The sequence below is a fragment of the Scleropages formosus genome, chromosome 6 (genome assembly GCF_900964775.1).
Source record: "Scleropages formosus chromosome 6, fSclFor1.1, whole genome shotgun sequence".
NCBI classification, from domain to species: Eukaryota; Metazoa; Chordata; class Actinopteri; order Osteoglossiformes; family Osteoglossidae; genus Scleropages; species Scleropages formosus.
This window is the reverse complement of record NC_041811.1, coordinates 31,703,444-31,725,117: the sequence shown is the minus strand read 5'-3', so window position 1 is coordinate 31,725,117 and position 21,674 is coordinate 31,703,444. Positions and strand designations below refer to the sequence as shown.

The following is a 21,674-nucleotide window of genomic DNA, read 5'->3' as shown; positions in this document are numbered from 1 at the left end:
TGTTTTCTGCAGTTAGGAGAATACAACTCCTACTGTCTTGCTTCGCATTTTTTTTCCAGTTTAGATTTATTTATCCACTGCGATTGATTGCCATTTTTATGTTTATTAATCCCAAGGATTTGCCTTCAGCAAAAAAGATGAGAACTTCAACGGGTATGTGTGTTATTTATTTAATTGTGTCACTTGGCTCCGCAACGGCGTTTCACAGTATATTTCTTAAGGTAAAATTATCCCCGCTACGCTGTTTTTACCACATGATGATCATGTCCAGCCGACGGGATCATTTCAGATACAGTATTTCACTGATTGATTTTCATCCGCAGAAAACCTAGTTAAGAATTATTTTGCCAGTTTTTTTTTTTTTTCTTGTACTTGTCAGAGAATTAGATTTATTGATGTTTTGAGAGAATTATCCCTCCGCTCGTGTGCAGCGCGCTCGGCGGGACCTGCCCGCTAATTCCAACCTGCCGCCAAGCGGCCCGTCCACGCGCGCTGCGCGCACCCTGACAGGTTGAAGTGATTGGACCGGTTTCCTGTCACGTGATTTGAAATAGGATCCCGCTCGTGCAGCCGCCCCAGTCCGTGTGGCTCATATGAGCCCGAAAGCAGGACGGACCGCAGGCACTTAGCGCGGAGCCTCCCGGGGTTCTCTGGGGATTTGGAGCTGCTCTCATGACATGTGCCAGTTCTAACGCCACGCACCTGCAACCGGTCCGCTCTCGAGTTCCGCGGACAACTAGTTTCTGATTTTTTTTCTTATTTATTTATTTTAAAAATTAATTTTTTTTAATCCCCCCCTCACCCTTCAAGTTCAAGTTGAAGATGGATTCTTTCTCAACTGCTGCGCTGCTCGTTGCTGGGTTTCTGTTTCGAACAAGTTCCTCTCACTCGGCGACAGGTAAGTGGTGGCGATAATTATTTACCCTCCCACTTGAAGTGATTTTTAATGCGCGTGGACGAACTAATCATTAGTCTATGTATGTTGTCGCCCGTGTGCGGAAAAACAGTGAATCGAGCGGCGACGCCGAGGCGCGTTTTTCAAGTTCAACTCTGTACATCTTGATCTTCCCTCGTCACTTCTAGTTCGCAGTATCGCCATAAACAATTGCTGTTCCCGGCCGTGTTAGATAAGTTTTTAAACACTTGAAGGGAAGATCTGGGACCTGTCAGCGCCTCGCTTCGCAGCGCCTGCCGCGGCCGTGTTAACTTACTTACCGTGATCATGGACCATGGTAAAACACTGCACTGCACTGGTCTGTCGTGGAGTCATACGACACTGACTGAGGCAGTACAGAAGAGACAGGAACGTATTTCATTGCCCGAAAATACATTCTAAAAACCATACACACCGACTAATGAAACTGTTTTGTTCCAGTTTTAGCTTAATTTTCCGTGCTGAGCTGTTTTTCTTCTGTCCGATTTCAGCCAGACTTGTCTATTTTATTAATGTTAAATTACAGTTTTGTTTCGCGTGCTTGTCAGAGACAGGTATTTTTCGTTGCCAGCGCCAGAAATATACTTCTTAATCATCTTCCGCAACAAAGCAAGCAAAAATATTATACCACGACGATATTGTCACGCAGTGGCAAAACTGTAATTACATTCCTTTTAGTTTTAGTCCCTCGTCAATGTGCCTGCACGCCGCAATGGGCTCGAGCCGCCTCGTCAGGTTTCCCACCGGGGCGGGAGCGGGAGGCGCGCGCGCACCGCTCGAGCGACTCTGTTCGCGCGCTGTGCTCCGTGATTTATGTGACACGTGAAATCCCGCTGCTGGATCATCGCTGGATGCGTTCGAGGTCGGGAATGACGCGTTGCGTGTTTCTGACGCGACTCCATGTCCTCCCGCGGCGCTCAAATGTGTTTTCTATTTGGCGTCATCGTGCAGGAACATGTTGTAAACGAAAATCGCCACGGGAAACTGGAACCCGAGGAAGATGCGTGAGCGAGCGAGCGAGCGCGCACGCACACACACACACACACACACACACACACACACACACACACACACAGAGAGTGCTGTTTCTTGCTGTAAACCGATACTTGAGGCAACCATGTAGTGTGCAACAATTATGCTGGTATCGTAGCGGTTACAGCTACTCCCTGATCCGAACGGTGGCAGGTTCGAATCCCACCTCCACCTTTAGTAGCCTTGAGCAAGCAAGGTACACCTTGAATCATGATCGCCGCGAGCAGAGTCAAACCTGAAAACACAGGGCGTGGGGCTGGGGGAGGGGGCGCGCACACACCCAGTATGGGACGCCAGTCCATCACAAGACACCCCAAGCGGGATTCGAACAGCAGGCACAGGCGAAGCCCACTGTGCCACTGCACCCCATCACCCCCCCCCCCCCCCCCCCCCCTTGAGCAAGGTACTTAGCCTAAATTGTTCTGGTAAAAATCACCTAGCTGTAATACAGTAGTTAGCTTAACATTAAGTCACTTTGGAGAAAAGGTTTAATTTAGTGAATATGTGGAAAACAATACTATAGAATAACTCATATTTTAGACATTTAATTCCTAATGTCAAAGACAATGTATACTGAATTTTGTTCCTTATGTATTCCTGCACAGCTATGCTTGAGGGTGCCTTACAACTGGTATGTTTGCGTTACTTTGGTATTAATGTAAAAATCAATGTCACTTAACCTTGTATGTTGCTTGGAGAAAAGAGGCATAGTGGTTATGACCACCTCTGGACTCTGAGGTCGTAGGTTTGAATCCCACCCCGAGCATTAGTACCCTTCAGCCTGCTATATAAATATCATTCTAAGTCACTTTGGAGAAATGTGTTAGATAAATGAACATAAACAAATGTTCAGCGGTGTTGTACATAATTAGAAGTGTCTTCTTAACTGAAGCTTTTTTGATTAGTCATGATCAAAATGCTTAACTGGAATAATTGGAATGAAATACCATCCATCTATCCAATTTCAGTAACCACCTGTCCTAAGCAGGGTTATGGTCATCCAGAGCCTGTCCCAGTCATTGGGCATGAAGCTGAGCGGGGTACACCCTGCAAGGGATGCCAGTCCATCACAGACAGTGAAATACCTTGCTGTATAAATATGTAAATAACTGGAAAGCTGTTCTTCTAACATTATAGGGCATCTGGAAATGGTGTCAAGAAAGGAACATTAATCTTACTACTGAAGATCATTAGGTGTGTCACAGTGATAGAATATCTCCATTAGAAAATGACATGTGAAACATTATATTTTCCAGATAGGCCTGCACGGTGGGTAGGTGGGTGTGACCTGCTCCCAGGTTTTCCGAGACATCCTGAACATCTGAGCTGTGAAAGAAGTGATGTTAGTGTTACTCCTGCAGTGACATTTCCAAGCACTGTAGAGATGATCCCTGCCATACGCACTCCATGCTGACGGGGAAACGGTGCTTTAGAGCAAATGATATGAACGTATAGCGGGACACACGTACGTAGCCTGTTCTTAGCCGAGCATTTACTGTAGACGACATTCTCTCAGTGATGAATACATAAATGCATAGGTTCACATTTCGAATAAGTTTTCACCTCCTCAAGTCTCATTCAGTTTCGCTTCAATCAGTTGGTTATTGGATATTACCTTGTTTTGATCAGTTCTCTTATCCCTGGCAACTGATTTACATTTATTCATTTAGCAGATGGTTTTCTCCAAAGCGACATACATTTCAGAGAAAATACAATTTGTACATTACAGTAGGAGAAATACATAGTTGCAGACATTTGATTAAGTAAACCTAGTATGTTTCTTTACACTTTATGCACTGATTAACAAAATTTATCCTCGGATGTGTTCGGTGCAGTTTTTTTAATCAAATGATTAAATCAGTTACAGATAATGGCAATAAATTCACTTTAACGTGAGCGCAGATGTCACTGTTTTTTCCCTTTGAAAATGAGTTGTAACTTTCACCAATTTAAAGAGTTAGTACAACAGTTGTTCTTGGCATAACAGTTAAGGGATAAGTTGAGGCCTAATTCAAGAGGAATTCAACTCTAATTGTTGACTTGTACTTTTTCTTGAAAGATCAATAAATGAAATTTCATGAGACCTTTATGACAGACCTTTATAACATGCATTTGGTTTTGTGTCTTTTAAGACATGTAGGGATTTATATTGGTTTTTTTAATGAGATGCATTTGTTTCTCCAGTTTTAATGTAGAAATGACAGTATCTTGAAAAAGATTTAAATCTCAAACTGTAGAAATGGTTAAATACGTTGTACCCTACATGGAATAAGTGCGTTCACTGTATTTGACAAGTTTCACTGATGACATTCCCTCTGATTTCTCAGGCATCCACCCAAATGACACTTGATACTGGTTGAGCTGGAAACGGACGTGTGTCCCGATGTCATTCTGTAGCTCGGACGTAGCCTGATGTTGGAGATGAAGTTCTAGCGTGGAGCTTTAAACTCTCGCTCCAGGGTCCCATCAGTGGCCGTTACTTTTAAAAGCGCATCATTTACAACCTAACGATTTGCGAAGAAGTGCCCTGCTCCTGTCTCTTGTTAGCTGCTCTCTGTGAGGCCACGCGCGGGACGTTCCAAGTTTCATTTCAAACAAAAAGAAACGTGGAACATGGCTGTGTATTTTTGCACAGCAGATGCTCGTTGTAAACGGCTTTCCAGATGTGCGTGTTTAAACCGTTCCGAGGCAACATCAAAGTGCGCGACAAAAAATCGGGCATTCCAAGCATCCCAGTCATTAGCACCTTTTTTTTTTTTTTTTTTTTTTTTTGAAGTTTCACCGGGCAGGTCGGTTGTCGCACACTCCCGTCACGCTGCAGTTCACAGGCTCCTCTGTGGTGTCGAAAGCATTTCGACTGCCTGAAATTTAAGATGACGGCCAATTTTGAAACTTGGTCCCAGGGACCCACTGTTTATGCTGGCTTTTGTTCCAACCAATCTTTCAGTTAATAGACATGGCTGAGCTTTTACAAAATACTAATCTAGCTGTCACATCTGTTAAAGCCTGAAAATGAGAGCTCCTTTGGATGCTAATTTTTGCCCAGAATAGTTTACTTTTTGCTTTTCTTTTTCCTTGAAGATGAATTTGATTAATATGTAGCTTTGAAATGAGTGCAGGGTGACCAAGACACACAGACTATGATAGAAATATTATTAATCAAAACTGAACTTTCGTTAAAGGACATGTCAGGATTTGTCAGATTTCAGTGGGCATTAGAGAAACTTGGATATGAACTGGAATCGTACAAGCTGGGCTGGAACCAAGATGCTACACCCACTACAGACCCCTGGCTCAAAAAAGTCTGCTGACCCTTATACTGAGGATCAACAAGGTATACAACTTTTGCCGCTGACCTATGTTTACTTATTTTGCAGATGCTTTTCTCCAAAGCAACTTCCAGTGAACACTATATAGTGTTACCAGCCCACACACCTTATTCATCCAAGATGATTTAGAATGAGTCGCTCCTCCATTTACCAGGTTCTTGGTACAATCTACCAGACCTAACGAAGGGTCAGTAATTCTTAAGGCAGTCACTTTTTGTGGGGAAATAACCTTGCAGTGCCTTTCACAGGGATTTTAACATCAGGTACACGTGGGGTGTTTTCACCAGTTTTTGGCTGTAGTTTTGGCTAAATCCCTGTGCACACTCTGCATCGTCTGGTCAAGGCCTGGTGAGTGATGCTGGAGATGTGCTTCAGTAGTGCATTCTCCGTTCATCTGCTCAGAGTAAACTGCTGGGGTCACAATGCAGGCTGTTGTGTGTCCATGCCTGTCGTATAATTTCAGCACTGGGGGGGGGGGGAGTTTGAGCTGAAAGGCTTTAATTCCGAGCAAGGACAAAAGTGGACCGATGGCATTCTGAGAGGCTGCGTTTTGGATTCGGGATGAAAGGCACGTCTGTTGCCGAATGCTTCCTAAAGACGGATGTTGGATCTTGGCCCCTTGTTTCATTTTTGGAAGTTTAAGAGCGTGACAGATGGCAGGGAAAGAAAGCCCAATCGTTGTTGCTTTTGCCATTTCATCTGACAAGGACGAAAATATTAAACTCTTATTTCCCAGGTTAAACTCCTTAAATCAGCTGTTTTGTCATTTGTTTCGTTTGACTGCCGACTGTTTTGTGGCAGTAGATTTACTGTTGAAATTTTTCAGTTAAAAGGGGTGGAGCTATTCCAGTAATTATGCATTTTTTTCAGGTGGTTAAACTTCATGCAGCTCATAGTTTTGAGGCGGAGGAGTTATGTGGACCCTCGTATGGACTATGTAGGAAAAATTTTGCATTTTGTTCAGATCCTGAGGGAACTGAACCGGGGACGAGCCCAGTCACATGCAAACAGGCAAGGGTGTTCTGCACCTGTTCTATGGAGAGCACTTCTCAACACCTTTAACCATGGTTGGTGTTCTAGTTTGGCCAGTTAGGCAGGGCAGAGAAAAGGGAACCTTCAGTTTACAGGAGAGAACATTTAGGTTGGGGGGGGGGGGGGGGGGGGGAGTCAGAAACAAAGAATATTTTAGGTCTGTAAAGAATCATAAGCTTATGTATTTCTGTGCTCCCATTGTGTTAAGTGAAATTCCTTCCCCGGATTTTCTTAAATGTTTTGCACAATGGAAAACTGGTGACAGATTTTGGATCACTTCTACTGTTTACCATTACTTAATTTCTAAATTCCTCATAAAAATCAAAACAATGCCACACATTTTGTGGCATTAAATGGAATAATAGAAAAACAGAATTTAAAAAAAAAAAAAAACCATCCTGTAAGGTTCCGGCCTGTGGCACAAGACCTATTTTTGTGAACTGGGGATATGCACCACTGGTCTGTGCTTTCTGCCAGCACAGTAGAAAAACAAAGTTTTTGAAATAAAGAGAAGCAGGTTCTCCCCCCCATTTCTTCATACATCATTCCATAACCCTCTTTTAAGCAGAAAAACCAGCCAGTGGCTTTCGTTAGCAAATTACTTCTTTTCCCCGAGTGTCACGGTGTTGGTGCTTGTGAAGCAGTGGACTGTGCGCCATGGATTGTGTCCAGGTTGAGGTCCCTGACAGAGAACTCAGCTTAGAGCTCCTTCTTGCAAGAATTTCACTTGGATCCTTTAGTTTTATTTGTAAACTTTGTGGAGGGAAAATCTTTACAATCCATCCATTCATAACTGCATGTCTGACGCAGTCTTGCAGTGGTCCACAGTCCATGGCTTTCACACACACACTGAATCAGACGGTGAGATACTTAGGAGTTGCACCTCAAACACCTCTTTTCACTGCTGGGATTGGTTGTCCCAACAAAAGGATTTTGTTAGTGGACTTCCTGCATTCTGTGAAGTTAGAGGAGACTGTGTAGAACCTCTAGAGTTAAAGCACCTTGTTCAAAGGTGCAGCAAACGTGACTAAAGTGGTATTCTAAGTTTGCAAATGATCACAAATCATCTAAGCTATTCAAAAAAGTGTGTGTGTGTCTGTCTGTGTAAATGCAGAGTCCATGACTTCAGAAGAGATCAGTTCAACCATCTACCAGCATGACTGTCCTTTAGTTTCATGCATGTGTAGGATGTCCACCACATGAATGTGTCCATGTCCAAATAAATGGTCTCCCAAGGCTCAGTTTAGAAAAGGAGTGACGTGGCTGTCAAAGCTTCCTTCTAGACATATACTCTAAGCCTGGCCCTTCTTGCGGAGGGCATCTCGACCCTGGAAAACTCTGAGTAGTCGGGGAAGTGAAGTACAGGCTTCTTAGAGTCACGTTGCCCTTTGAAGACCTTTCAAAGATCCCCCACCCCCCCCGAAATGGTTTAGCGGTTGTGGTTAAACTTACAGCATCCTTTTGAGAGCGGAAAAAAATTTAAAAGAGGGGGAAAAAAAAAAAAGCTTGTAACCACAAATGTATATTTTTGCAGTTGCTTGCAGTAATTTAATTTTTTTGAAACACTGTGTATATTTTAAATGTTTCAGAGCGTCCAGGACCGTCATCTAAACAAGGATGAAAATTGTTTTCCAAGTTTGTTAAATGAGTCCTACATTTAAATCTTTACGCAAGCCTGTAATTGTGTAGCCGTAGGATCTTAGTTTTCCTTGGCACCACGGGCAGGCTGCTGGTCAGCGAGTCCACAGGCTAATGCAGTTGCGATGGAAGGCACAGGTCACCCGCAGGGTTCTCTTGCACGCTCATCCCCACATTGAGGCTGGTGCGGAACTGAATCTGCCATGAACACACATTTTTTACCTCTGCTGCTAATGAACCGTAGTGTATGCTGGTTCTCCAGCTCTTTACCAAGCTTAGAATCCAGCAGGAAGGTGAAATCAGTTTGTACTGGCTAATCTGTTAGTGTAGGTGCTGGAGTAGATTGAAACCTCCACACACTGTCACTCAACAATTCAGGGTAGTTGTTTTTAAAGAAACTACTGAAATTCACTTTAAGAAACTGCAAAAACTGTTTACTTTCTCTCGTGTTCCCTGTTCCCTAACAAGCCTCATTGTGGGTGATTTATGTTGGCCCTTGCTGAAGATTCTGTCTTGCGAAAGACAAAATAACTTTAAAGAATTTTCCTTGGAGTGCCTCCAACTTTTACGTTTGTCTTTCTCTTCTGTAATAGATTTTTTGCTAATAGTGTATTTGTATGAAGTTGTTTTCTGCAGTGACCGGTGATGTTGCTGTTGTGAATTTCATTCTCAGAAGTGGAAGTATTGAAAACCTTCTCCACTCTTCTGAAGGGGTTTGGTTATGACTGGTCCTTGGACCTTTTCTACACAGGGTCTCTGAAGGCCCTTCATTGGGAACCACCCTTTTGCCCCCTCCCCGCAATGTGTGGTGCACTTGCTCCGAACCACAAACTCATTAACGTTCCTCTCATGCCGTCAAACCCAGGGCAGATGACCAAGAGAGTGCTTCCATTTTTCCCCTTGTAGGCAGTGTTGTTCAGCCACGTGTTGGACTATGAAGCAGAAAAGTCTTGTTTTTAATTTAAAAAGGAAAAAAAAAAAAAGGCTCCAGTCCTTAGTGGAGAACAGGTGTCTTGGCTCATTTTTTGGAAGTATCTTGCACTCTGTACTGTGTCGTAAACTGTGTAGGGTGTGGTTGCCATGGTGTGTCCTGAAGTTCCACACAGCTTGTTCCTTGGAGAAGTTGTGTTGTAGGGTTTTTTTTTTTTTCTTCTTTCTTTCTTTCTTTCTTTCTATGGGTGGGATAGCAGACTCTATAATGTCGTGCTGTCCGCAGCAAAGCATTTATCCACATGGAACTATTGTCCACACAGTTTAGGTGCCTTTCTGGGACTTGACCTTTGCGGTATTCTGCCATGGAGCGTTCATACTCAATATAATAATACACGTCTGAGTTTTGAACCACAGCTTTGTTTTCCATTTCAGTTGTACGAGCTCATCAAAGCAGTCCTGTGGGCCCTCGAGCTGTGGTTTCAATAAGGGCTTCTCATGAAACCACAATAAAGCTGTCAAATTGTGACCAGTGGGAATGTTTGGAGGGGAGGTGGGGGGAGGTGGCACAGTCACTGACCGGGTGCGAAAAAAAGCCTCATTTGCATGGTCTCTGGGACAGCCTCAGTGCAACTTCCAGGAAGCCAGCCTTTGAAGAGCATGCACAGATCTGATCTTCATCCAGTTTCCTTGTCTGTCTGACGTCCTCCATCTCGTCCCTCTTCTCTTCTCGCTGCTCTCACAGACAGACCACATCTGCTCTGAGGTCCTGGCTTGTGGTTTTTCAGTAGTTTTACACTTCCTGTTTTTTCAACATTCTCTTAGCCGGCTTGGCCTCAACTTGCCTTCAGGTGCCAAAAGTCCAGGGCACCAAGACCCTCAATAAAGTGGCCAAAAATGCAGGCAGATGTTGGGCGATGCGCTCGCTGATTTGATTGAGTTTAACAGGGCAATCTTTGAAGCCTGGTTGTGTTTCATTTCCTCTTCTGCTTGGAAATGATGTGAGCCAACAGAAGCATCAGCTTCAACCCCATTGAGTCAACCCCAGATGACTTTGTATGTTTCACTCAAGTAGCCTCTCTTTAGTTTCTTTGTGGTGGACGATCTCATGACAAGCCCATGGCTCTTGTAATGGTAAAGTGTGTGTGGAGAAAAATGACCGACCAGAGTTGAGTTTGATTCTAGTCTTGGGGTTTTTGCTGGATGACTGCAGGGGGACCCAGATTTTAAAGATGCTTTTTATTTCAGAATGCTATTCAGCCAATGGGGAGGACTACCGAGGGCGCCAGAACCAGACCAGTCTTCGGGGAGGCCTGCCCTGTCTCTACTGGAACGAAACTCTCCAGCACCCCTATAACACCCTGAAATTTCCCAATGGGGAGAGAGGGCTAGGCCCACACAACTACTGCAGGTGAGACCAACGCCAAACCTGAGGGTTGGCTGGATGGGGCTGAACTATGCCTACTGTTCCAGATCTGTTTTTACTGGCTTCCTGTTATATAACTGTTTTTACTGGCGATATTGACTTCTGAATATGGAGCAGAAGTGCTGGTCATTCAAGGCTACATTAAACAAAAGTGACCAATGAGGGAGGGTTTTATTTCCAGTCTGGACGTTTGCATTGCTGCTCCATTGATTCCCTCTGGAAGAGGAATGTTTCTTGTAATGCTTTATTAATTCTGGAGCTGAGTTCTGCTGGGGGGGGACTAAAAGGATGCTTTGTTAAAAGGTATTTATAGGCAGTCTCCGGATTACGAACAAGTTGCATTCCTCAGTCTAAGTCGGTTCTGTATGCAAGTCGGAACAGTTAGGTACGGTTTGTGTCTCAGTTACTCAAATGTTTGTCTTAAGTACATGATATACTTTCTATGCATAAAAAACATATATCTGGATACACTAAAACATCTTTAATATAACATCCATCCATCCATTGTCAACAACCGCTTGCCCTAAGCGGGGTCATGGCAAACTGGCGCCTACCTGGCAACGCAGGGCACAAGGCCAAAGGGGGAGGAGGACACACCCGGGACGGAACGCCAATCCATTGCAGGGCTCGAACCCCAGCTCTGCCGCACCACCATGTCCCCGCCTTTAATGCAACAATACAGTAACAATATACAATGTAATGATAGATGTAGCAATGTACAGTATAAATGTTACTGCTGTCATGATAAGCAGGGGATACAGAGGAGGCTGGACCCAAGTGCAGGATCGTTTATTCAGAATCAAAGGACTAGACGTGTGCTCGTGGTCAGGGACGGGCAAATGGTTGGTCGACAAACTGAACAGAGGTGAGGATCCAAAGTTGTGGTTGAGGGACAAGGTGAGTGGTCGTTATCAAAGAGACTTGTCACGAGACTGGGGGACGATGATCAAAAGATTCTCACTGCTTTTCAGAAGAAGATTATCCCGCTGCCCTTAATAGATGCTTATGACCAAATTAAACCACCTTGTCTCATCTTTTCAAAAGAGGGAAAATAGAGAAGCTACACATTTAAAAGTATCTGCTTTTTTTTTTTTTTTTTTTTTTTTTTCCTTTCTTCTTCTTCCTTCAGCAGGACCCAGTTTCAGAATTAAAGCATAAAGAGAAATTTTTGTCTTCCAGAGAAAAATCAATGAAGCAGCAATGCAAATCTCCAGACTGGAAACAAAACCTTCCCTACTTGTTGGATCCATACCTTTACCTCCTTACTTGTGTTTTACAATTGGTCTTGGAATGCGGTGGTACAGATTCAGCTCTTCCTTCAAAGGATATGTCTGGGATTCAAAACCTGGAAACTTCCAGCCCAAAGCTGGAACAGTGCTGACTCTGCTTGTGCAACTGGTTTTATGGATGATGATAGTGTTATGATGCATATTTGAAGGAACCCAGATGGTGACGTTGGACCTTGGTGCTACGTCGATGACCATGAGGATGGGGTCTACTGGAAGTACTGTGATGTCCCTACATGCAGGAGTAAGTAGACTGGACAGTCTCCCACATGGCATACCCATTCATGTCATTCCAAAGATTCTCACAAGCATATTGATTTTGGTAGGTCAACTAGTTCTACAACAGCATTTGTTATGCACTCTTGAACTAAAGCTATGAAATCGTGTTGGTGTGTGACTGCGTGCAGCTCGCACTGTCCAGTCTGCCATGTATCTGCCTCATTGGCTTTCGTAAACCGCTTTTCCTGTCAGGGTCGGGGCAGTCCAAAGCCTATCCTAGAATCTCAGGGTGCAAAGCGGTGGAGTGGGGGAGGTACACCCTGGATTGGAGGCCAGTCCATCCAGTCTTTTTATGTCTTCAATTGGTAGAATTTCTTGTACATTGACTCACAGGGTCTTCCAGGAATATTGCCCAATGAGGGGTTATTGTTCTACATGTACGTATGTAGTACATCACGATTACAGTGTGATTCGTCAGCAGTGTACTGTGTGATGGAGAATCAGTGTCTAGCATGGGAAGTGACAGCACATAACGATAAACAAAGGGCTCTTGTCTGAGCGGGGCTCAGCAAATGACTAATTGAAAGGCAAAGAGGAACCTCCATGAGGCTTTTTCTTCACTCCACAGGACTTCAATGCACCTCTGGGCATTTTAGAGGCGCACACAGCTGCAGATTGTCTGTGAATATAGTGGTATTCATGGGGAAAAAATATAATGTATTGAATTCATTATTCCTGCCACCAGGTCCAAATGGTTCATTGTGATTGAGCTGGGTCATTCCTGCAAGGTTGCTGCCTTAGGATGCATAATGAAACAGATGGCTGTTTGTGTCTCAAAGTGACTATTATTCCTTTTACAATGGCATGTGAAAAATTCCTAAAATTCTTTTTTGACAGATGTAAATTGAGGTAAAAGAGAAATGCCTTTCCTACAAGTACAGTTTAGACCCTAAAGGGTATTTTAATGATTTGTAAGTCCATCCACTATGTGACAATCTGTAATTTGATAATGCAATAATCAATAGTTATTATTAATGCAGAATAATTTGACAATGTCTAACTCAGATGTTTGTAACGTGGGTTACAAGGTTTTTTTTTTTATTATTATTATTCAGTAATATCGTTAAAAAATCTTGTTTTTAATTTGAGAACTGTTCTATTTTGCTTTTTCTTTTTTCTTTTTTTTTGGCCAGGTGGTGTAGAATCCACACCTGGTGGACCAAAAAGCAGTGGGGGAAACCCTCCTCCCAGCAAACTCCTTTAATTAGACCATTTCACTGACTTTCTTAAAGCCTGAGGTGGAAACATTGATCTGCTGAGATGAAACTTCGCTTTATCACGGTCCAAGGAGATGAAGCTGCCTGTGCTGTGCTTTGTGATCTTTTCTACTTTTACTGCCTGGACTTCTGCCACTTTGTGGTGCCATGTTGGGGGTGTTTTTTTTTTTTTTTTAGGCGCAGTTCCATCACTCTCTATATGATGTTCATTATAGTGTGATCCCTCCCTTGCTCTTGACCTCTGAAAGGCCCTGCTCTCCTTTTTACATACCTGCATGAAAGGAAAGCAAACCCCTGGGGAAAAAGGGTACAACCCACTTGAGTGTTCACTTCCTTCTTGTTGGTCACCTTTCAGTTCAAAGCCTCAAGCCATCTGCCCTAAACAGTCTCAGCATGGGTCATGTTGGTTTTAATGACAGGGAACCACAACGAAGGTATCTGTACAGATGTATTGTTTTTGTTAAAATTGCTTGAAAGGTTAAAATCTGTAGATAAGAGCTGCTTTGCCAAAGAGCCTCTTGAATAAAATAATCTGCCAATAAAATAATATTGAACTGAAACAAAATTGAACTTTCTTTTTAAATCCCATATTTGTGTTGCTAAATCTTAAAAGCAGTCACTTAACTTTTCAGCTTGTTTTGCTGCTCGTGCAGCGTGATTTACAATTTTACATTTCAAAAGCTTGTTGGCTCTTTGAAGACCTTCCTCATGTTTTGCATTGATAATCTTTAAAGAGAGTTGAGGGAAAAACAAGGAACATGATTTGCATCGTACAGCCTGTTACGTGTATGTCACAGTTGTGATCTTAGAGCTGCGTTTCATTGCTGGAAATCGTGTCCAGTTGAGTTTGTCTTTGTTAAACTTTTTTTTTTTAAAAAGTATTTTGTATATGTACTTTCCATTTGTCCAACCTGCCCCTGCTGCTCATCAGCTGGCAATGTGTATTTACTTGAAGATTATAAAGGTTTTTTTAAGGCTGCATTTCAGGAAATGTATCAACAGTTTTTCCTCTCTTCCCCTAGAAAGTAGACTGTATTTGCTCTATCAGCATAACCAAGAAAATAGTTTATGCTGACCAATTTTTTTTTTTTTTGTGTCCCATCTCCCTTAATTCAGATTTAATTTAAATCCATGTCTGCAATAGATGTGGAAATTTAATTTTAAAGTGTGTGTGTGAGGCATTGCATACTGGCTGAGCTCATGGAAAGCTGACTTGTGCTCTTAATACCAAAGTGGATATTTCATCTGCCCCTTTATAGTTTAGCAGGCCTGCTGCCCTTATCTTGTGGAGCAGCCGTACATTATACAGTCCCAAATGTCTGTGGCTCCAGTTTCAAACTTGCAGTGCTTACCCTATTCCCCTGCTAGTGCCCGGGAACCTTGGCTGCTTCATGGACACGGGCGACCCTCCTACTCTGACTGGCAGCAGCGAGACCTCGAACAGGCTGACCATTGAGCGTTGCATCAGCTATTGCAGAGAACGGAGGTACCAGGTAACCCCCACTCCTGTCACCTTATGGCCATGTTCAGAAATGTGGTGACCTTCACTTCTGTACATGTTTTGCAGCCTTAAATATGTGAAAACTGTACTTACCGATTTTCTCAATATTATAGAATAAAATATGCAGCAATGTAGGGTATATGTTTATCGCTTGAGTTCATTGCTCGCATGCACTTCAACCTTACAATCAGGTTCATGGGCGGCACAGTGGCACAGCGAGTAGCGCTGCTGTCTTGCAGCGCCTGGGTGGTGTGAGAAAACATGGGCTCGATCCCTGCTCAGTCTGTGTGGAGTTTGCATATTCTCCCTGTGTCTGCGTGGGTTTCCTCCCACAGTCCAAAGACATGCTGTTCAGGTTCCCCCATACTGTGTGTGTGTGTGTGTGTGTGTGTGTGTGTCGCAGAGTGAGTGTGTTTCACTGATGCATGGATGAGTAACCCCTTGTAAGTAGTGTATCTTGCAGTGTAGTCACCTTGGTGAATAAGGTGTGGACTAGTAACACTACATAGTATCTGTTGTAAGTCGCTTTGGACAAAAGCGTCTGCTAAGTGAATAAATGTAAATGTTCAGGAAATACATGTAAAACTGAACAAAGTAAGCTGTAGTACACCCTTCAAGTGGCATTCTGCAGCCATGTTGACTTGTGGTCATTTAGCAGGTCTGTGCTCATTACTGGTTTTCCTGTATTCTGCCGTGTCTAGTATAATGTTTTAAATTGTGATATTGTGACACGCCGGGACTTTTGGGTTCATGGAGTGACCGGGGTGTCAGTGACGTGGTTTAACAGTGGCTGGACTTGCTATAGATTTTAACATTCTATATTTACAAAATCAAGCTCTTTCTTGAAATGACTAAAAATGAGCCAGAAAGAGCACTTCTCACTGTCTGCCTTAGATGACAAGACAGCCTTACCACAGATACAACCTCATTGTTCCACCCTTAGCTTGCAGGGATGGAGGCAGGTTATGCCTGTTTCTGCGGTAACCACCTTGATCACAGCCTCCATGGGCAGTCTCCCAGCACCGAGTGCAACCACGTCTGCTTTGGCGACCACACCCAGCCCTGCGGGGGAGACGGACGCATTGTCATATTTGACAGTGAGTGAACATGCCTGTTGAAGCCACTTCCGGTGACCAAAAGTAGCACTGAAGCGTTTCCTGCTGACACTCTTGGGTCCTGCTATAGAGGATATTGATGGGCATTCCTGAGACCTAATGTCTTCCGTGTTCTGTATGAAAGGATCTACAGTCTCCTTTCACCAATCATGCTGATGTTACTTTTGTGCCTCGTGGTACTAATATGTGTCCTGTGTTTGACCTTCAGCACGGGTTGGATCCTGTGGGGGTAACTATACCTCTCCATCAGGAGTTCTGTACTCTCCAGACTACCCAGATCGCTATGGTCCGGGCCGAGTTTGCTACTGGACCATCCAGGTGCACGGAGCGACAGCCATACTCTTTGACTTTACCATATTTGATGTCCCAGACTGGGCAGATATGGTAGAGCTGCTGGATGGCTACACCAACCAGGTGGTAGCCCGCTTCGATGGGGGTAACCCACCTGGGAACACGGTTAATGTCACCACCGATTTCGCAATCCTCTACTTCTATTCAGACCGAACCAATGAGGCTCGTGGCTTCGCTGTTCGGTACCAAGGTATGACACAACTTTAGTATTCATTTAGTCTCATTTGGAATCAAGTTTTCTATAAGTATAGAAGAATACAGCAGATGGTCACTTGACAAAATTTATGTGTAGAAACCACAGATAAGACTACTTATGGAGAACTCTGGGGTTCAGAAAATACTGGACACCCCCAAGGCATGGAACTGGACCTGCATATGGTGTCAAACCAGTGTGCAGTAGCACATTGCTGAAACAATGAAGCATGAGTGTGATGTATGATGGGAAAATTCAGGCCTCCAGATCAAATTATGCACACACACACGTGCTGTCATGGGAACTGCGGGTCACTTTCCCAGGCAGATGTGGACCTCCTGTTGCTAAGAACCCCATGCTGCAGGGAGAACTGCGAAAACAAACGTCTCCGCGCTTGACGAACGACTCTGTTCTCTCATCTCGTGTTAAATTGCGTACGCATAATGACTGCTCTCATCCCACGTCAAATTGCTTACACATTTTTACTGTATCTGTGCTGCGGCGCAGAAGAAAGCCAGCCACCATCAGCTGCGCTGCGGATACTTAAGAACCCATTGTGGTCCTCCCACGAGACCCTCGCAGCTTAATCCCTTGTAAACAACATCTGTGCTGCTGCGTCACAAAAGCAAGGACACGTTGTGAGATGACAAAAGTTAAGCGAAAAAACGCTGTACAGGGGTGGGGCAGTGGGCTGCTGGGATGTTGGATGCGTTGAGGAGAGTGTGTTAAATGAGTCTTGCTGCAAAGTAGTTTTAATTAATACAGTAGACCTGATGTTCATATTTAAATTGGATTAATGTTTTGTATTAAATCTGTCATCTCTTTTTTTAAAGTAATCTTCCCACTTTTTTAAAATTGATTTGTAAACAGCACAGGGTAATAGCAGTATACAGATGGAAACTGTACGCCGACGTTCACATTACATTTATTTGTATAGCTGATGCTTTTTCTCCAAAGCGACTTGCAGTGTTAATCTCCCTACACTTATTTACCCATATATACAGCTGGCTAATTTTACTGGTACAATTTAGGGCAAGTACCTTGCTGAAGGGTACTGCAGCCAGAGGTAGATTTGAGCCTTTGGACAGCAGCTGTAACCCCTACACCTACTGTCCCCGACAAAATGCAGACATGACTACATATAGAGCAAGGGCTCCCTGTCAGAATGTTACAGTATATCACAGGTATGATCATTCAGGGCTTTTTTAATAACTTCCAGAGGAGGAACTATTCCACGGTCCAATAGGGTTGCCATGCAAATCAAATGAAATTTAAAAACTCCATGATTGTGTCATCTGTATAATTTATCCACTTAATTGAACATTTATTTGTATGTGTGTACAGAATCTGTCATGTAGACTCACGTTGTTTTTTCCCCAGTTCTTAGCTGTGTTCTCTTTATCGACACCTCAGCACTGAAAAGTGCAGGAGGCAGTTTTGTAGGGCAGCCCACAGAAGAGGAGCCAGAGGAGGACAGTAGCGCGACTGACCCTGAGTCTGAACCTGAATCGGACCTGGAGGCCACCACAGAGTGGTCCAATGACAGCCTGAGCCAGAATTCCAACCAGGTCCTCTACGTCATCACCTCCACACCCAGTGAAGTGGACCGCAAAGTCCCAGGTCAGTGATTTGTGCCATTTTGGCTGGCTGGTAATATGCTGGGAGTGTGCAGCGGCTTAGCAAGCGCACTATGTTATTATATGAGGCCAGCAGGTGATGTAGTGGATTGAGCTATTGCCTTGTAGTTGGAAGAGCTGGATTTGAATCGCATCTTGTTGTACCCCTGAGCATAGTACTTGCCCTCCATTGCTCCAGTTAAAAAAAAATTACCGGGCTGTATAAATGGGTAAATAATTGTGCATAGTGTGTATAAATCTTACATCGTCACCATATGAATAATATCACAATTGTTTTTGGTTTTTGTGAATTTGGGGTAAGATCTGGTGGAGGGTTTTAAACTTTTCGTTCAAAATGTGTTCATGCAAGGATCAAGAATCTAATTTGATGACGGGAGACTTTTACCTTTTATCAAGCTAAGGTGAAAGGGCTCATGGCATACTTTTGTCACAGTGGTGAAGGTGAAATGAGTAGGTTGATGTTCTTGACACGTGGACACACATCTGGCTGGTACTATGATGAAATTCTTCATTTCCCTCTTCCTACAGCCTGGACTGTGTATGCCATGGCTGCCCTTCTGACATTGGTTGTCATAGCAACAGTCACAAAGTTCTTGCTGCATGTGGTGATGAGGTAAGTGCTTTTCAGCCCTTGTGGTTTGGAGGGGCATTTTGACTGAGCTCAACTGAGACATGTAGGTCTAATGATAATGGAACTGCATTAGCATGTGCTAAGAGTTATTGGTGAAGCCAGTTACTGCTAGGCAAAGGAACACTCATGCAGGAGTTCAGCTGTGTCTGACCTTCCATTGGTCCTCCCTCAGGTCCACTGCTTACCCCACCCTCGAGGCGCCTGACACCTGTGGTCAAAATGTAGCCTCTGACCCGTGGGTCATTTTGTATCGGCCATCAACCATCTCCTTCTTCAAGAAGAAACTCAAGAGTCATCAGGGGGACCTCAGCCCTTTGGTAGGACACTGAGAGCTGGGTGTGATGACCAGCATTTCTGCAGATCCATCAACCCTCTGGAAGTCATGTTCTGGGTATCTGAAAGTAAATAGGAGTAACCAATAGGCAAAACTGCACCAGGATCTCATGACCCGAGGGGCAGTGGTCACCACGAGTGGACAGTTCACTTCCTTCTTCTGCACTGGTGCTTTCAAGGGGTGTGTTTTTGGAGGTGCAGACCCTAGAGTGCTCAAAAAAAGTTCTCTGAACTTGGACTGTGCTCATGGGTTGAGTAGCATCTCTAAAGATGAATGACTCAAAGCTGGTGAGGGATCTACTGTAGCTGAGTGAGAAGAGGTCCACAAGGTCGCGAACCTCAGACTGGTTGAACAAATGACCCCCACAGCACGGAATGGTTTCTGTAAATGATTTTATTCCTTCCTGATAGAAGCAGGAACCAGTCAACAGAAGACCTGGAACAATCTGCTCTATCCGCACACTGGAGTTGCTAGCATGGGAAATCTTCCTCCTTAAGTTATTTACTCTGGTTCTACAGTTTAATATTGTGCTCCACAGTGTTCTTCCATGCCTGTTCTGGGACTGACATTCCTTAACCACAGGTGCAAAAAAAGTCACTTAATACCTTTGTGTAATGTATGCACATGAGTAAGGTTTACCAACCTTGGGCCTGAATTCTGTTACAACCGAACTTAACCATTTAGTTTTATGTGGGTTGTTTGAGGCATATTAATTAATAATGGTTATAGGCTACAAGTGTCATTGATTCTAGAATCACTTTTTTTTTTTTTTTTTTTTTAAAAATATGTCTTTAAGATGGTGTGTATAATTATATTGTCACCTAGTTAGTGACATGGTGTGTGTGCGCGGTGGTAACAGAACACAACTACACAAATAGCCTCAACAGCGAGGTGGATGGATGGAGCAATGTCTACAATGAGTTATTTATTAATTTTATACTTTTAACGATTGGGTTCTTAAAGTTTTGGCTGTAAAATAAAAGCATATTTGAGCTGACTGCATGTACTGTTCAGGCTGGAGCTGGGGTGTGTGTAAGGGTATGAATATTTCATGATGTGCCTCATGTCAAAACTTTTTTTTTTTTTTTAAAAACTGCATTTATTTCTACTATGGTTTTGGTCTGACACATATTTACATTCTGCTAGAAATGTGTAGAAAGACACAGCTTTTACAAATCGATTAGTAGTAAATGTCCTGCGCACACTTAAATATGTATTTAAAAAAAAAAAAACACACCTCTGACCAGTGCATTCAAAGTTAACGTTAAGAGCCACAACCAAAAATTAAAATGACTACATCATAGGAGTAGAAGCCAGCTTCTGCAAAGCCTGAGCCAGAACTGTACAAAGAGCCTGGTACCTTTTGGGAAGATGGGTCTAAAGGCAATGGGCTCTGCACTGACTTATTAAATCAAATACTAGGGCTAAGGAGCCAAGTCACTCTGTGTCTCCAGGAAAACTCAACAGCCCCTGTGGCCAGAAAGGCCAAGAATTTTCTCACAGATTCAATTAGCTCTTGGCTTCTCTATAGCATGGATATTTCAAGCGCTACAAAGGCTCATATGAGTCAGATCAGACCCTCACCCCACCAGAGACTCACAGCCCCTTCGAGGCTGGTTGAATTCACACCGCGGTCAAATACCAGTTGTTCTTCAGCACCTTGGGGGAACCTATGTGAGCCAATGATTGGCAGCCTCAGCCCTCATGGGGTATGGAATGTTCTGGAAAACCCATCTGCTCTTTCTTTTTTTGAGATGCCTGGTACGAAAAGTTAAAAAGTCACCATACACACCGCGCAATCCTTTCACTAATGGCACCAGCATTGAAAAGTGAAAGTCCTTAGTTATGTCAATTTTTGCGCTGATTATGATCGCTTACCGAATTATTATTTTTTTGCTCAGTCTTTAGCCACAGAATCTTGCAGCCATTGGAAGATTATAAAAGGCACTAGAACATTCCAGAAAGTATCAGATTCTAAAAGGTACTGGAATATTTGGTGCTTGGAACCCTTTTCCAGAAGTTCTCAGATGCCCTGCAGTTCCATGGTTGAAGCACTACTCTTCGTTTTGGTTGGTTCCTGCGAAGACTGTCCTCCATTGCTGTGTAGTCCTTCCTCCGAACCTTGGGAAAGAGCCCCCGAGGGGGCTGACAGAGAATCCTTAAACCCTGGTGGGTCAAGAAGATGACCTTGCTGTGTGGGTAGGCACTTCTGTCCCCTCCAGTCCCTGCCACCCATCCCCCAGACTTGTGCTACAGTAAACATTGGGGTCGTAGCCGCTGCTCGGTGAGCTGCAGACGGTGGAATAGCTGCCTCAGTTACCTTCCCGGTTACTGGCCTTCATACAGTCCGGTGCAGAGTTGCAGGAATAGCAAGAATGATTTTTTTTTTTTAATGAATAATTTCATGAGAAAATTAATGTGAACAGTGATTTATTTCTAATACGATGTAATAGCATACTGTATATTCCCGATAGCTAATTGGAGGTAATCTTAAATTCCCACCGAAATGGGCCAAACTGGGCCTGATCTCCCCCGTGCCCAGAACCCCCCGCACCCTGAACGACCATCTCGCTTTATGTGTAATAATACAGAAAGGTATTTATAAAATAATGGAACATATGTGAAAATAACAGAGGTGGACTCTTATACATGTTTGTTTAGATTGGTTACATATACAGAGGCACAACGCGTCAGTACAGTATAGAAATGAAGGGAAAATTAGACGTGTGGAAATGCAGCCGATCCGAGGCCTCGCTCACAGCGAACTCGCCGAGGACGCGGTGCCGGCGGTGGGGGTCGGTGTAATGGG

At 43.7% G+C, this 21,674-nt stretch overlaps 1 protein-coding gene across 1 annotated transcript; it reads left to right on the top strand.

The window, feature by feature from the left end:
* The first annotated feature begins 592 nt into the window (after positions 1-592).
* On the top strand, positions 593-19,860 carry LOC108932444 (kremen protein 1-like). Its single transcript, XM_018748871.2, has 9 exons — positions 593-898; positions 10,144-10,306; positions 11,760-11,851; positions 14,472-14,596; positions 15,548-15,701; positions 15,928-16,260; positions 17,677-17,883; positions 18,429-18,513; positions 18,704-19,860. Exons 1-9 carry the CDS (start codon positions 823-825, stop codon positions 18,858-18,860), a joined length of 1,392 nt encoding a protein of 463 aa, XP_018604387.2. The 5' UTR covers positions 593-822; the 3' UTR covers positions 18,861-19,860.
* Positions 19,861-21,674: the final 1,814 nt, after the last annotated feature.

Excerpts from the sequence above, each read along its gene's own strand:
- LOC108932444 (XM_018748871.2), top strand. The coding sequence starts at position 823 with ATGGATTCTTTCTCAACTGCTGCGCTGCTCGTTGCTGGGTTTCTGTTT. Across the intron at positions 899-10,143 it reads TTCCTCTCACTCGGCGACAG|AATGCTATTCAGCCAATGGG; the intron begins GTAAGTGGTGGC and ends TTTTTATTTCAG. Across the intron at positions 18,514-18,703 it reads TTGCTGCATGTGGTGATGAG|GTCCACTGCTTACCCCACCC; the intron begins GTAAGTGCTTTT and ends GTCCTCCCTCAG.